We start from the raw sequence: 17,312 nt of genomic DNA on the forward strand, positions 1-17,312 counted from the left end.
AGAGAAATATGGACATCACCTCGTGGCACAGACCCAAACTAGTTGCAGGTTGTTAGGGAAATGATTCATCAGTAGGTAGGTTCATGTAAAATTCAAAAGGCTTTTTTTCCCCTGTTTTGCTTTTGGAGAACAGTCCGAGAAATGCAAGTGATGTCTTTCTTACAGGAATACTTTAGATAGCTAAACAGAAGCAAGATTTGGCATTTAGCCTGGGATTAGTGTGAACAGCCTCTTAACCAAACATTATGAAGAAAGTTAACTTTAAAATGCTTTGAAAGGTCTGTTTTCATGACAGATGGTAATAAGGGCTCATCAGTGCCAATTTTTTTTGTTTTCACCTCAGTTTTCAAAAGCTTAAGTTTTAGGTTAGTGCTTCTGAAGGAACCATTACATGCATAGAGGAAAAATGCAAATTACAAAATTAGATTACTCACTATTTTTATTGTGTGTAACATATTTTTCTAAATAACACTAACAGATGAAGAGTAAGAATTTGACCATGCACTCAGTAGAATACTTTCCCTTTTTTTTTACTAGAATCCTTTTTGCTTTTTTCCCCCAGCTTTTTGTCTTTTTATCTGTACACCTGGGCAGATACTCCTCTCCCCACAGACCCCAAAAGATATAGCAGTCAGTAACAGGTAGAGGTTTTGTTTGTATAATACACTCACTAGTGAAGACATGGTAGAACTATATTTTATTCAAGAAAACCCACACATTCTGTCCTGTGGTGACCACAGGCTTTGCTAAGCCATAGATATTAGCAAATACTGAAACAAAATACAGTGTATCAGATTGAATCAAAGCATTTAAATTCTGAATTACAGTTATAATTTTCAGGGAAGGCTAGTTTTAGAATTGCATCATAGTATCTAGTACAATGTTGTGCAATGTAAGTGGCAGAAACAGAAATGGAGTATTGGTCCTAATAAAAACCAAAATGTAATGACTCTTGTATGACATTTAAATTGTCAAGACAACAATTCCATAACATTCTACCAAAGGCAGCATATAGTTACAAAAATACTGGTCCAGCATCTTGTTAGTGATGAAGCAATATCCAAGGTGCAATGGCAACATGCCATTCTTAGTGAAATATTTTTTAAAAAACTATTTTTTCTATTTTCCACACACTGATATTAGCTGAACACCAGAACTTCTATGACAACCTGAAAGAAAGTCACTACTTAAATGCATATTGCACCAAAGATTGATGCAAAAACACATTTTCCAGATTGCAGTATAAAAGAAGCAAAGTCTAATAAAACTATGAATGTGCCAAAAGACATTTTACTGCAACTGATCTTAGATGAGCAGTTTGCAACCTCTATTGAGTTTTAAACAACTGTCCAAGCTTTCCATTCTATCCATTATCATGAACTTAAGGATATAAAAGTAAAAGACAAAGTCTTTAATATTGAAAACAGAATTAAACCACTTTATACTTCTCTGAATTGATCCACAAAATAAAAATATCCTGCCCTCCTCTCCTCCTAATACCCTGGCAATTTCAAAGTCAAGCCATGGAATTACCCTTGTTCTGATATTGCACAGTGCTAGGATTGTATTGTTTCCACCTAAAGTTCAAACACATACTGTGACAGTGACCAAAACTGCTGGTGACAGTAGACCTGCTTAAGTTGTGGAGGTATCCCAAGAAATGTGCATCAGATGAAGATACAATCTAAATGGCAAAAACCACTGCAGACTTTGCTGTGGTTTGGACTTGGGCCAAAAATACATAAACCTGCTTGCCATTTCCTTTGAGGAAGCAGGATCAATTAATAACCAAAAGACAAAATCGAGTAAGAGCAGGTAATCATGTGACATTCAATGTTACATTCAACAACACAGAAATGAAGGAGTACCAGACAAGAACATTATTTTTTTTTTAATAATGATTTAGTCAAAAGTGTAGCTTTGAAATCTCTAGCTCATTGTGAAGACCTGAAGAAGCTGGGAAGTAACCTCACTTTGATCAGTTTAAAGCTGTGGCTTGGCCTATCTGCTTTCAAAATCTCCAGTAGCTCTGCCAGCCTTGTAAATAAACACTACTGTCTGGAAATAAAAAGTAGTCAGCCTTTAAAACTTCATGAACATTGTGTTGTAGCAGCCTAACTCTGACTGAAGAAGAAAGATATTTTGTACAGTAAACAAAAGACAAAGTAAACTGAAATCATCAGAGATCACTTTAAGTGTATACAATTTGGATTCTCACTGATATTTAAAACTACCAATCATAAGGTTGCCACCTTACCTTTTTCTGGACTGGCACACCTGATTTTAAACAGGTTTTCCTCCAGTCTCCCAAGTTTCTGATCCTCTCATTCAGTTTTCTGCTGTACTGCTCCCCTACCTTCATGCTGAATACCGAGTCAGTCCTGCCTTCTGCTTTTCTTGGCAGGAGGCAGAGCAAGCTTTTAATTTCGGTAGTCAGAGTGACAGAACAACAAACACACAGCAGATAGAAGAGCTTAATTCTTCCCCAGGAAGAAAATACATTTGGTTCAACAAAGGGCTGCAAAATCTTCCAAAGGCACCTCTTTCCGCAGTTTTTGCCTGAAAGCAAGATGGCAATCTTAATTGAAAAGGGATGCTAAATCGTTTAAATAACTTAAAAATTCATTTTTATATAAAGCAGCAAAACCATTTTTCTCTGCAGAAAGAGAAATGTTAACAAAGAAACACACCAACATAAATGCACTGTTGATAAACTTCAGCTAGTTTAATTTCACAAGAAAGTAAAATTTTAGGACTATTCTTTAACCTCATCAGTACTTTCTGAAGAAGATTCTTTGGCATCTTCAGTCCCTCTGTTGCTTTTCTCTTTACTAAGATTTTCACTTTCTGATTTGGTCCCATTAAATAAAGAGTTTTCACCATTTACAAACCCATTCTCTGTGACTTCAGCATCAATAGCTTCATCAATCTTTAAGTCCCCCTGCTCTTCCACATCTTCTAGGTTTCTCAAGACAATAGGGAGTCTAGAGTCTGCCACAGTGTTCTCCAACAAGGCAATATGGCCCTTGTCATACTTGGGAAGTGGAGCTCCATCTGCCATTTGTTTGGTGTAATACTCTCTGCTGGCAGCTGCACTCTTCACTGCCTTCTCTAGGATCTCTTTTTCACCCAAGCGCAGTTTGATGGCCATTATCGCATGTGGAGTGAGCTCATGAGTCTCCAGGAAGGACTTATCAACCTGGTAGAACAGAAACAGCAAATCTGTTACTAACACCCAACCACAATAGAACAGCCCCTCACCTCATCTCTCTCTCTGAGCAGGAAGTGACACCAGGCTCTCCAGGCAGAGCCAAATGGACATGAGGGGGGTCTGCAAGGAGCCCCAGTGACATTTGTCATGAAATCATAAAAAAAGCCCAAAATTTCTGCACATGAATCAGTCTACAAGTAAAGTCAGGTTACTTCACAAATACATGCAGCATGTAGGTTCACTTATACATTTGCAATAGAACCACATTTCTTTGCAGTCTGGAGAATGCAACTAATAAACAACAAGTTGAAACTGATTCCCCATTTTATTTGCAGAGAAAAAAGCATTTGGAAAATCAAAGGAAAAATACATTAACAAAATTACATTAACAAAATTTTCTGTTTTGCAATCTTATTTGATTTTCCTTAGATAATGCAAAACTGTTTCTGCACTTAAAAAGTACAGAATGAATTATGTACTAACATTCAGATTGAATTTTGCAAAGACAAGATGGAGGAAAAAAATATCTTTTCCTACAATCACAACTCACAGAAGAATTCAGACATTTAAATTGCACATAATGATAATTTTACCTCCACAGTTGTTTTATAGGTTTTCAAAAGAAGGGATGCTCTGGCTTCCAGGAATGTCCAAAGCTTAACTTCATTGTCCCAGCTAACAGGAAAGTCAGAGTTGCCCAGAGTGAAGATTTTGCCAATCGCATGTTCACCTATCAAGTGCTCCTTCAGCTCTTCTGCAATAAGTATAAAACCAATCTGTTAAAAAACAATCTCATCATTCACTTTGTCAGTTGACAAACTGCAGAAAGATTTATTTTCAATCGTGCATCTTTGAGCAGCTAACAAAAAATAACCCTTTCCTCAAATAAGAATTATCGGATATGTTGCTTTTTTCTAGGATTTGCCTCAAGGAGACAACTGGAAGTCTTGAGGTCAACAGAAAATGGGCCTTCTCTCCACTTGGAAATAAAGACACTTTAGACATCACAACCTCTCATACACAGTGTAAATCTGCATCAGTGAAACAGAATGCTTTGTAAAATCATTCATAAATGAAAGGGAGCAAATTCTGTAAAGAGTTCAACGAACTTTTAGAGAATGAAATGAACAGGCCAGAGAGTGTGCAAATAGCAATGGAATTCTTTTTCCTACTGTCTTGGTAATCTTTTTCAGTAGCAGAAACCACCTGCAGGTGGTCAGAAAAGACATCCATCAAAATTCAAGAGCAAAAAAATATTTAATCAGCTCCTTGACACTACACAAATTTCATTAACTTTTAATCAATAAATTTGACTACTGCAAAGCAGTTATCACAAACTTGATACATCCAGGAGCTTACGTGTAGTTTCTCAATAAACAGTTATCTTAAACATTATTTAAGACATATAAATAAACTGAGCCAAATCATACACCAGAAAAATGCAATTAAAGCATTCATTAGCTGTATTTTCCTCTCCAAGCCAAAAATTCACTCCATTGTCATCCTAAAATTTTCTTCCCTTGAATTTACTTCCCAGAAATATCAGGCAATTGGAATAGATAGATGTTGTAGGTCCCTTCCAACTGAATTGTTCTGGTATATTCCAATTTCTTAGTAAGTTCTAATAGATGGATGAAATGAGGAAGTGAAGGCATGACATTAAGTTCCATTGTTCTTATTAAAAAAAGCAAATAGACCACATGCAAAAACTCAACTTCTTCCAAATCATTTGCACAGTACTCCTAACTGCCAGGGAGTTCTCTCACATTCATGACAAACTGTCACATCCATAACCTTCAAAACTGCATCTAGCCAGCAAGCAGCTATTATGAGTATTTAATGAGAAGTTTCACATGCACAAATAAGGTGAATATTTAATAAACGTACATATATTTTGCCCCACAAATAAAAGTAATAGAAGAGAAACACTAGAAAGACAGTCTGCAAATACAGAAATTTGTTTTAGGTTACCAATTACCAAAATACTATTTTGATTACAAATTACTAAAATATTGAACTCCAAAATGCGTCTTCTATATTTCATCTACTGTACAGAAAACTCCAATTTCATACTTAGATGATTCCAGGGGTGATTGCTAAAATGCTGTGATTTTAAGCATGTAAACCCCTAAGTCTTGCATGATCTTGTTCTGCAAACTATTTTGAAACCTAAAAACTAGAGATAAAACTCCAAAGTTCACTCATTCACAAGAGTCTGGGGGATTAAAAGAAATAAAAAATTGTATCACTCATGCTTTCAGAGTTATTGAAATATTCCCTTAGATGACATGGCCAAAGATTGGGGGTTCTCAGTAGCTTATGGATTCCTTTTGAATCTCAAACTCCTCAACTTTTCTGATCTTCTATCTTAATGTTTTATATAAATGTCTATCACATTCCTACATTGACAAAAAAAAAAGCCAATCAAAAATCCCCAAAACAAGACAAACATAAATTAGGTTGGGTTAGGTTAGGTTAATAAAATATCCTACCTTCACTCATACAAAACACTCGAAGGAAAGCCAAAAGCTGGGCAGAGATTGCAGGCTCAGTGGAATGCAAGGCAAAAACACTTGAGCTAATAAAAGAAACAATCAAACAACAACAGTAAATACAAGTCCAAATGTTATATCTTTGAACTTATTTCAACATAGAAGAGCATAAAGTATACAACAAATGTACTGCTACAAAAGTAACTTTAAAAAATTAGGTAGTATTAGCTCAAACTGAAAACTTTCCATACTCTGTATCTGAAAAGAATGATTATCTCTACAGTTTTACACTTAAAATTACTTGATACACCTTTCATAATAAATTAATGAAACATAATGCTTCACGTCTATTGCTCCTAATAGTCCCTCTGGACTGAAATGACTAAAGGAAAATGCTGTGATTCACACATTGAGCATTGTAGTATGGCTGCAAGGGATAGGAAAGAAAGTAAAACCACAGATTGCTTCAAATTAATCCTTGCTCTGTTTTTGTTCAAATGGTTATAAGAGCAAAGGCTTTTTTTCCTTATATATGGTTCAAATTAAATGATAATATCGTTCAGAGAACGTCTGTAAATATTATTACAATAACTGTAATTTGTTATACAAACAGAAGAAATATTACACCTAAGAAAATTATCACAGAAGAGCTTCATATTATGCTCTACTGGACACTGTATACTTTGGAAATGTTTTTAAAAACCCATGGCATTGTGTTTTACTTACGTTGGGATACCAGCACGAGCTAAGACCTCTGCCTTCATAGCATACAGCCTGTCACTTTTACTCACGCCAAGCTTTATTTTCACTCTGTCATGTGAATTATTATCAAAGAAAAAACCACTGTGGATCACAAATTCAGCGTTTGACCGAGTGCCATAAAAAATGTAAATCTAGAAGGATGAAAAGAGAAGTGAAGGGACAGGAAAAAAAGCTTAAGATCAGCTCACAAAACTGACATAACTTGAAAGTTATTTTCTAGAAGAGTTACTATTCTGAGTACAAGGTGTATTTAGTTATATGAACATGCTTTGTTTTCTGGTGTTGACTCAAATGCTGTACATAATGTGGCAATTACACTGTAGAGGTAGATGTAAACATATCCATGTAACAGAGACTTTGAAAGGCAAGAAGAAATTCTTATTCTGTATTTTAAAATAAAAATGTTCTGGTTTCTCACACTGTCATAAAATACCAGCATATGGAAATAAGCTTTCAAAGGCTTATTAAAAGCTAAAAAAAAAAATCAGAGAAGAGGAAAGCCCATTAAAAGAAATAGTGATTCCAGAATCATTTTCCCCAACCAAATGTCCACTCAAAACTATACTGCTGATAGATCAACTTTGCTTTCATGTAAATGTTATCTTAAGATATGGATATACCACAGTACATCATAGAGAGATCTGAACCGTGTTCTGCCAGTATTTATTTTTGTTTTACTCTGAACTCTTTTCTATAAAGGATATAGCTACTTTAATTCACATTTTAAAAGATGTTTCTAAATATAACCTGCAGAATGTATTTAACTCAGGGCTAGGCAGTATGAAATTCATGGGACTAGAGGTCAGAGTAGCAATTGTATTCTCCCACATCAAGAGGATATTTTCCCATTTGCGTTTGATAACAAAATTGTCAATCAGAAGAAAAAGTTCCAGCAGTTACAGAATTCCCTTCAGAACCTCAGGGTACAGCAGTGCTTTGGAAGCCTGCAATCTTCCATTCCTCTCTAGCTGACAGAGAAAGACACAGTGCTCTCTAAAGGGCTCAGTAACAGCAGTGATGCCATTTACTTTCTCTGTTTTCAATTCTCTATTAGAACTATTTACCCTAAGCACTAAATGTTTAAGCATGATAGTGAATTATAGCAAACATTATATTGTAACATGCTCCTATGATGAGCACATGACCTGCCTAGGTACAGTAAGGCAGTGGGTAAGGAGAGAGTTGCTCACCTTCTCAAGTTTTAAAACTACTGTGATACATCTCATATTAAACTAAAAGTTATATATCACGCATAGATTACACAGTATGCTCTTACACTCCAAGAGTGTTTTATAAAAACCCAATTAAACAGAGTGAGTATTGCTTTATTTCAGGCCAGTGTTTGATAGACTCTGTGGACTTCTGCTGCCTAACATTTTTTAGTAGTAAAAGCATGGATCATACACTCTTCCTGCTGAAAGTGTAAGAAATAACATATGCATGGTATATTAAAGGACTGAAGCATTATATAATTAGAGCTTTAAAGATGTCACTAACAGTTAAAGTTTGCACAGAAATTCTGATAAATAGCAGACAAAGTGAAACTACTAAAATAAAATTGAAATATAGGAACCCTCTATAATTGAAATGGAGAGAGCAGCCAGAACAACTACATGACACATCCATTGCCAGCTGTGGAAAATTATAAATTGGATCACTTCTGGAAAAACTGTGGACCCCTTTTAACTCATCACACCACAATTGGAAAAATCAAAAAATATTTGACTACCATAACAAATTCTGAGAACAAAACTATACAATCACTGTAAACCCCAGTATAGCAATGAGGATAAATACACTTCTGGAAAGATGCATTCAAAAAAGAAAAAATTCAAAACACTTCCTTGTTATAAAAAAGATACCAATACATAAGCAAACTTTAAATCAAAATATTATAAATTGTAAAATTGGCAAAATAATACAGTAAAAGTAATAACTCAGAGGCTGAGTTACAAAGCATTTCAGGATGTTTCATAGACAAAGGCTTTGTCTGGCCATGCTGACTGCACAGTAGTCAGAAAAGGAGTGGTGCTCCAGTTGAGGGTTTAGGCTGGCTGCTGACACAGCACAGGGGATTCCTACACTCCTGGAACCACTGTCTTCAATGCATCACTCAGTTTGGAGACTCAGGTTTGGTTTTGAGCAGCTCTGATCAAAACACTGAATTCTGAACTGTTCCATGCATCTTTGCAAGACTCTCCTGCTGTCTCAGGATGAAGAGTTAAATGCATACATGCTTGTGTGAAAGGGATGGAATGTGTTTTTAGGTCCTTTCTCATTTCCACTAAGCATTGCAATAACAGCAGCATGGGATAAAATGACTGGCAACTGCACTGTATTTCATCTTTTAAATGAATTAAGACTAACAAGAAAAATAAGTCAAAAACCACCATTGTTAAAAAAGACTCTGCAATACACTCTTACAGACAAATCTAAAAAATATTTTTCTTTGGTCCTTGGGATATGGCCTTCTACTAAGCTCTTCCAGAATGCCAAACTTAGTGGCTGCATATGTTCACTCACCCAAGAGTGAAAAGATTTCAACTAGTTCTATAAAATATGAGGAATAAAACTCTCCCACAGTTGGGGTCTACCAACTGATAGAAAATAGTCTGGAAAATTTTGTTTGGTAGTATTTTCACTCAAAATTAGCTCAGCATAATAAAATTCAAATGTAGCAGAGTTTAATCCACACCACTGCATTAGTAAAATTTTCTAGGGAGTCACCAAGTGTCCACAGAACTTAATTAAACAAAAATAATGTAGACAACTCTTCACACTACCTGTTCTCCAGCCTTGAAATCTTGAAGGGCTACACATTCACACCGGTCATCTTCCAGATTGTAGCCTGTAGTGATCTATTCAGGAAAACAGTGACAAAAGCATCTTTAGCATTTAATATTTCTCTCTCCCACCACTGATAAATTTTCCTATTGGAAATAAATATTAACAATAGGAATTGCACACTTTTCTTTCTCAGCACAACAGAATATAGCTGATAGTGATTGCCTCATGATTCCTGAGCAATCACTTTTTAAAAAAATCTCTGCATTAAAGAAATCTAATGGAAGAAATAACCTACCTGAAGTGAACAGAAGGCTCTGAGGAAAGTACCCTCCACAGAGCACAGGCAAAGTACCATGCTAAAGCCAGCAGCTTGTTATAAAGTTCTGGAGCTTTCAGTCACTCCCATGAGGCCCAAGGGAGCAAGGCACTGACAGCTCTATATGCTGTGCTTTATCCTTCAACTGCCAACACATTTTTGATCTCTCAATGAAAAAAGGATTAGATAACTGTGGATCTTTAGGGGATACAATCTTCAGAGAATTATAATTTACTTGAAAATAATCCCTTTATCTAAAAGTTAAGTAATACTCTTAAAATGTTAAAAGGATTTTTGTGATGGGAGGTGGCAATGGAAGAGTATAAACTCTCTTGACAAACCTGTACTTCCCCAAAAACAATTACAAAACTGTAAAGGGGTCAACTAACACGTAAAGCTACCCTAAAAATATAATATTTTTATAAAGTGACAACAGCATGCTCTTGAATAGTATGACCAGAGATGCAGCCACAGGATGGAACATAAGCTGCTGAAAATCAGAAAGCAACTTTTATGGTAGATAGTCTGAGTTCCGTACTGACAGAAGTAACTTATGGAAAAACATGCTCTGAGCCTGGGGAAAAACCTAGAAGCCAAAGATTCTCTCTCAGCCTTTGAAAATGAAAACATACTTTTTTGAAGCTGACTGACATGAGTTGTGGTATACCCTAATTCCCATCTTGGATGCAGCTTGTCCAAAGACAGAACTCCTCAGATTATTTCAAAAGCTAGGTTGATGGCTTACACATTAATGTTTTTGCACTGCTTCCATCATTAAATGTGCATTTGTCAGCCGAAACAGCACTTTCAAATGGAGCAAATCCAAAATGTCAGCCCCAAGCACAGGCAGCCTGGTCCTGCAGACACTTGCAGAAACCTCCCTGTGCAGATGCCTCACTGCAGCTCTATTTAACAGGTTTATGGCACGTGGAGATCAGTAAAAGTCATGCAATACAACCTGCTGAGAAACACAGGCTGAAGTACTTGAACACAGAAATTCCTGTGCATTCTCTTATTTGAACTGCACAATTTTAATGAAGACCTTTGGTTTAGAAAGTTATCCTTCCCTGAATTGCAGGTTTCTCTAGCAAATGCTAGAGGACAGCATTCCTCGTTCAAATACAGTCATCTTCTGAAAAACTGTACCTTTCATCCAAAAAAAGAAATCATTGACCTGTCATGAAATTTTCTTAGTGTGTACACTCAGTGAAATAGTTCTGAATGTGAAAAGTCCACTCCAATCCCTTAAAATTCTGGTGGAACAGGAGGCTTTCATGGACTGGGGAAATTCCAATATTTTAAGAGGAGGATTCTATCAGTTTAAGCATGCCTCACTGGAGTACTGATCCTTCTTTTAAATTTTTATTTTTGCTTTTATAAAAAAACCAAAACAGCACACAAAACCCAGCAGCACTTTTGAAAGACTTTTCTATAAAGCATAATGGAGTGCTAGACTCCTATTTCCTCTTTCTTTTAATAGCAGTCACGTAAGAGAATTAACAGGGTGTTTACTTCTCTTCCCACATGATAGCTGACAAATTGCATCCCTTCAGTTTTATTTCTGAAGCAGACTGATACATGAATTTCAAGTTGTGTATAAAGCATGCAATAGTCTCTTGGTCAGTGATTAAGGATGGACCCAGCCCAACAAGCAGAATGTAGCTTATTCAAAGTTCTGTCAGAACTGGTAATCAACCTCTGACTGTCAAAATACAATCCCACTAAAGAATAACAATGAGAAATGCATGAAGACAACCATTTTGAAATAGTTCTTAGAGGCAGGTTGATCTAATTAATAGTGTCAGAAGCAAGAAAAAGCTGGATGGACCTAGCTCCAGTTAAAATCCAAAAAGCATTTTATTATCTAGCTCATGGAAAGGGGCCCTGTGGAATAAAGCAAGAACAGGGATATACATGGTAGCTGATTGATTTGGGAGGTATTTCAGCACTATGTGGAATAAACTAGACAGAGGGGCATTCAATGTCATCTTTTGTTTCTTACTTTTCTGCAATGAATAACAGTTTCCTTCATATATTTTAAAGGGATTGTGCTATGTTTAGAGCAGAGCCCACCCTCACCTCACTCTACAATAATATAAACTGTGATACTGGCAGCTTACAGTTACCTTATCAGTTACCCCCCACCCATTTCTAATAGTACAAGGCAATTAGCACACAACATAAATGGCTTTAGTAGCTTTTCTTAGCCCATTACCAATATTACAGTTTTCTATACTTCTTGAATTTATATACATTTAAATTATTTTCTGTAGAAAAAGGAAATAAACCACTGAAATCTTTACATATATACAAAATATTAAATTCAGCACAGCCCCCTTTGCCCTTTAGGATATACTTCAGCATAAAAAAATGTTTCCAATCCTGATATACTACTGCATTAGGAGGTTTGGCTCCAGAGTCTGGCTCCATATCAAACCCATTGTTAAACAGCAAAATAAAAATAAAAATTACTCCATCAATTTAAATAGAAGTTTGAACAAGTAAAACAACATAAATAGCTGCTCTTTTAATATATGCTACTTAAATTTTCCCTCACAGAACCTTGATTCTCTTCCTCTTCACTCTAATCCCAACTTTGAAGGCATTCATTAAGAGTTGTCTAATGAATACAGACAAGTCTCTGCAAAAGCATCTGAAAGAGATGCCCAGCAGGAAAAGGGTACAGGAAGCACTGATGCTTGCAGCTATGACTTATATTACAAAAATACACATTTCTGAATTTTAAGCAATTTTCTTTATACTCAAGACTCTCATATGAACTTTATTGCTAAATCAAAGCTGTGAGATTGCATAACAAATAGGCAAAGGCAAGAATCACTGTTAAAGAACAACAAGTAATCACCTTGCAATAAGGAAAAATAAATAAATAATGAACCCCAAACACTTGCAACTTCATAGCCTAGCCTACCCTGCTGTAATTGATACAGTCATAGTAACACTAAATCAGCTAAATGTCAAGTGAAAAACAACTTGCTTTACAATTTGTTCATTTAAAACAGACTTTTTTTTTATACCCACAGCACTAACACATACTGCTGTCCTAACACTCAGGTCAACCCTCCCTCCCACAAAAGAACCAGATCACTTGAATAGTGTGGTCATATCCAATGCTTACAATAAATAATATCAACTGGAAACACAAGCAGGGGGCATGACTTTTGAAGTGTACATGACCATGACTAAATAACATTGATAAACCAGCCTCTCTGGGTTTCCATTTCCTCACCTCAACATTAACTAGTCTGTTAATGAAATCAGGAATCATCCCCTGAACTAGTGCACGTAAGCCAAAATGTCAGCAGGTCTGACTTTCTATATACATATGTCACCTTTTAAATGTTTAATACGCCCTGAAGTAGTATTTTTGCATTTTGTTTCTTTGATGTAGTAACAGATGTACTGTTTTTGTTGAACTAGGCTTTGTTCTTGTTGTTGCTGCCTCTATAACAAGGCTCTTTGGGCATGGTTAGGAGAGCAGGCAGTATTTCTTAGTTGCAAATCTCTAACCACTTTCCCTAGTGGTAGCTCCATCAGTGCCTGCTTTCCCTTCTCAGAACAAATCTGTCCAGTACTGTGCATCTTTTTCAGCCCACAAGAAACAAAGCTCCACGTCAGGAGACTATTCAGACTTGTCTGGACAAAATGTTTCATGTAAATGAAAACTATTAAAAGTACATTATATGTACACAAGACATAACTTTACACAAGTATCAAATCACTTGTAAAGTTTTCTCTAGATGAAGAAAGCTCTCCCTGAAAAGCTATCACAAGAAATTTGACAACCCTTTCTTTCAGATATTAGTTTTTTAGGGTCTCTTGGGAAGACAACATACCTGTGTTAAGAAGCATAACAGAATGTCTTAACTAAACTGTTGTACAGCAGTTGAAAGGCTTAATACTTAAGCCCTAAAGTCTTTCAGCAACACTGAAGAAATCCTTACCAGTCCATTAGTATGATTACACATGTCCCATAAAGGTATTAGAGCCAGTGTAACTCTGGAACCATCTTCTGTTGGAATCTGGTTCTGCCGTGTCATAACAGAGGAAACTGCCCATCTGCAAAAGTTAAAAATATGAGATGGTCAATGTTCAAAGCATTAAAGTACAATTGGCCATGGTCCCACCTGAAGCAATCATTTAGACTGGGAGTTTCCAAACTCAGTTTCCTTGAAGGCCACACTGACTATAGGAACAGTAGAAGGCAATATCACTTGCAGGAGAAGCAGCAGCTCCCAGGTTTCCAGGACATGCACACAGAACAAATACCAAACCAGGACTGTGATCCCTTTTCTCTTTGCAAGAGAACCTTCACACCTTCCATTGGATGCATTCCTCAACCAAGATCCCATCTCAGCTTCTGCTTCCCAGTCCTTCACTGCATACATACCTCACAGCACTCATCCCAAACCCAGGGTCACTGCTCCTGCAGGTTTTCCTGCTGGGCAGCAGGAACTCCCATCTACGTGCAATGCTTGCAAGAGCCAGGATGTATCTTCCCCCTCACTCTCTAAAAAGCATGAACTGGAAACCAGTGCAACCATCTGACACATGCATAATCTTTTGTAAGTGTTTCTCTTCAATTTGCAAGATTTTGGCTTAGGTCAGTTGCTAAATTTTCTGCTTAATAAAATTTAGAGAAAAAAAAGCCACAACATTCCAAACAGATATACAGGTAAACACCACAAAGACAGTATTACTTAGTTCTTTAGCATATGGACATCATTCAAACCCCCTCTAAGTCAGGTTAAATAAACAAAATGCAAGCTACCTTTTCAAACATAAAAATCTTCTGAAAAGTTTAGAATTTCAGTATTTTTTAGAATTTCATTATTTATTTTATACCTGACAAAAATTAATATTAAACACGAGTGGAAAAAAAGAATCTTAGTTTCACCATGTTCTGGCCTTAATACATGTATGTGTTGTGGGGTTTTATAAGGGAAAAAAACATATCACCAGGAGAAGGTCAAAATAATTTTAATTCCTACTGCCTCCACTACAAACATGCAGTTAATATACTAAACTTCCTGAAGGATTTCATCAGAAGGACTAGACTGCTAAGAAAGAGAGTGGCAAACTGAAATCTACCTAATTTTTAAAAAGAAAGTTAAAGTTAAATCGTGGATAATTCTGATGTACAAACACTGCTTGAAAGACAGTAACAATATGCTTCTTGTTAACTGTTGCAATTTGTTTGTAAAATTTTATACCACTTCACTTTTAAGTTGGTGTGCTCCTCAGTGACCCTTTAAGTGAAGGAAGCATGCTTTGGAAATCCCACTTTCATAGCCTTACCCACAAGTACAACTAGGCTAGAAAATCCCTCATGAACGCCTTTTATTCATGCTATTTTAATCATTTAACAGAATTAAAGCTCTCATTATCTTAATTATTATTCTTTTTATCTTAGTTATGCCACCCCTTACAGCACCTCCAAGTGACACTCATGCTTCATGTGTTACAACTTCCGTTCTCCAGCTCTCCTGTTCAACAGCAGCAGCTCTAGATATTAACTTTTGTCAGTATGTGCTGATAGAGCCTTCATTGAAAATAAAAGAAATAAAAAAATTTCACCAAACCCTAAAATTCCTGCCACATCAACTAAATTATTTTCTTAAGAAAAAGGATTTACCTTAGTAATCTGACTATGTGTGCCAGTTGGCTAAACTAACTGCTTATAATGAATGACTGTTCCTTTGTAACAATTAAAATTTACATATTTATTTCACTTTCTTCTTCATTAAGAAAGTGTATTAGTATTAAATCCTACCATTAACATTTCAGTAACAATAGGGCTTTCCCATCAATGAAGAATTCCAGGGCCCCATAGTTTACCACAGCAAAATCAGAAAAGAAACAAAGAAAAAAAAAAAATTAAAAGACAGACCAACCTGTAGTCGTCATAAGTGAAAGAATCCTTTAAGGGCAGTTTGCTGGCATTAGGATGGGTCTGCAAAATGTAAGTTGCATAAAAAGGTGAAAAGAGGAAGGAAAGAGAAATCAGAAATCAGTCAGCAGAATTTCATTATTTAGCTGCCTAACAGATCCTAACAAGAGCCAAATGAAGCAGGAGGCGTCCAGCCGCGCTACAGAGGGATCATCATGCTATTATGCTCTCATACATCACTGTCAACTTAATTTGTTGTGCCCAGCAGCCGCCATAAATCTGTTTCTTCATATTTCAAGGCTGGAACCCACAGACATCGTACAAAAACGAAAAAAAATTTAAGGTGGACTGAGTATGTGAAGGTAAAACACAATCCAGCCCTCGATGCACAGTGGGGGAAAGAAATCAAACAATAAGTTTACATTCGCTTTCATCAGCTTCCACATTTTCCTCTCCTCCGTGCTATCAGTGAAGTATTTCACAAATGCAAGAAATATTATACAAGATCTTCAATTCTTCCTTGATACCTGTAAGAGTGTTATTCAGTAAAAGTTGCACTACACCTCTGAAGCAAAAGCAGATTAAAATATTTAAAAAGCTTTGGTGACAAACACTGATTAGGCAGTATCTACATTAACCCATCTATGCACGCTCCTATCTAAAAGTGGAGCCGTGTCGTTTATGAATGCATACTGCAGTTCTCATTAAACAAACATTTAATTTCTAAAAGCTTTAAGAAGCTCTGATACCCGTTATTTTTCTGACTAATTAACTTATTTACAGTCTTGAAAATACAGGTAGCTTTAAGCCTGCATTCATAAGGTTTTTTTAGAACTTTGTTGCAATTCACAAATGGAAAGCCATAGTAGCATAAATTTTAATCTTCAGGTTCAATTAGGTCTCTGAGACGAATTGAAGCAAATGATCAAACGGTTATTTCAGAAGATACAAATGATTTTTTGCATAGCTCTATCTTTGCTACGCTTTTAATGTATGAAGCTCCATGTAGTACGCAGTTTTTTACTCTTGATGCATTAGCATCACAAGTGCGTGGTAATTTATCATTTCTCACTGTAATGTACTTGCTGGCACTGTGTGCAGGACAGTAGGGGATGAGGTAAAAGTGGCTCAAACCGTAAATCAATTAGAAAACAAAAGCTTGTGCTCAGCGCGCAATTTTAGGCAAATTATATATTACAAAAGACTGCCAATTGGGTGTGAGGTCCCAGGTGGCTGCTCTCCCTCAGCCCCTCCGGTTAACCCTTCCGATGGGCTTTCTGCGGAGCACGACTGAAGTTCACAATTCCAGCCGATCCTGTCCCTCCTCTCACTTTTTATTATTATTCTTTTTCTTTTTACAGCACTCCGTATGATTTTCACTCGCATCGATGGCACGGTCATTGTATAACAAATCTCTTCGAATTTAATTGTGGCAACACATTGTATAGACGTTTATTTTCGCAAAACTATTCTGCACAAACGCAGGACCGAGACCCAAACCAAGGCGTGTCAGGAGGCACCCACTCCAGACCCGAGCCCAGAAACGAACGCAAAACTCAGCCTTCAGCTGGAATTTATTATTACAACCAAAAAAAACCTCCCCATAGTTTTAATTTATGACAATCTAATTTCAACCCTTATTGCTAGTGCTATTAATGTATTTGTCAGCAGCTGGATAAACACTGCGAGCATCAGCCCCTCGGTTTCCTCTACGGCACGACCGCGTTTCCCCGGGGCCATCGGTGTGAGGAGTCGGGTGTCACCGTGCGCCTCAAGCTTACAGGCGGCATTTGCTGTAATTTATGCCCTGGAGGCCGGTGGGTGCCGCTCCCCGCG

The 17,312-nt window shown here is 36.6% G+C and overlaps 1 protein-coding gene across 1 annotated transcript in view; it reads right to left on the minus strand.

Annotated features, from left to right (window-relative positions):
• Positions 1 to 679: 679 nt before the first annotated feature.
• The window catches only part of SETD3 (SET domain containing 3, actin N3(tau)-histidine methyltransferase), a 60,233-nt gene continuing 43,600 nt past the window's right edge, over positions 680 to 17,312 (minus strand). The window contains exons 7-13 of the mRNA XM_079308197.1: positions 15,481 to 15,539; positions 13,531 to 13,645; positions 9,249 to 9,323; positions 6,430 to 6,596; positions 5,704 to 5,789; positions 3,805 to 3,965; positions 680 to 3,199 (exon numbers count right to left, since the gene is read on the minus strand). Of these exons, the coding sequence (XP_079164323.1) occupies positions 2,756 to 3,199; positions 3,805 to 3,965; positions 5,704 to 5,789; positions 6,430 to 6,596; positions 9,249 to 9,323; positions 13,531 to 13,645; positions 15,481 to 15,539 (1,107 nt within the window). The 3' untranslated portion in view covers positions 680 to 2,755. The remainder of the gene's footprint in view (positions 3,200 to 3,804; positions 3,966 to 5,703; positions 5,790 to 6,429; positions 6,597 to 9,248; positions 9,324 to 13,530; positions 13,646 to 15,480; positions 15,540 to 17,312) is intronic.

This window comes from Erithacus rubecula (assembly GCF_903797595.1).
Source record: "Erithacus rubecula genome assembly, chromosome: 6".
Classification (NCBI taxonomy): Eukaryota; Metazoa; Chordata; class Aves; order Passeriformes; family Muscicapidae; genus Erithacus; species Erithacus rubecula.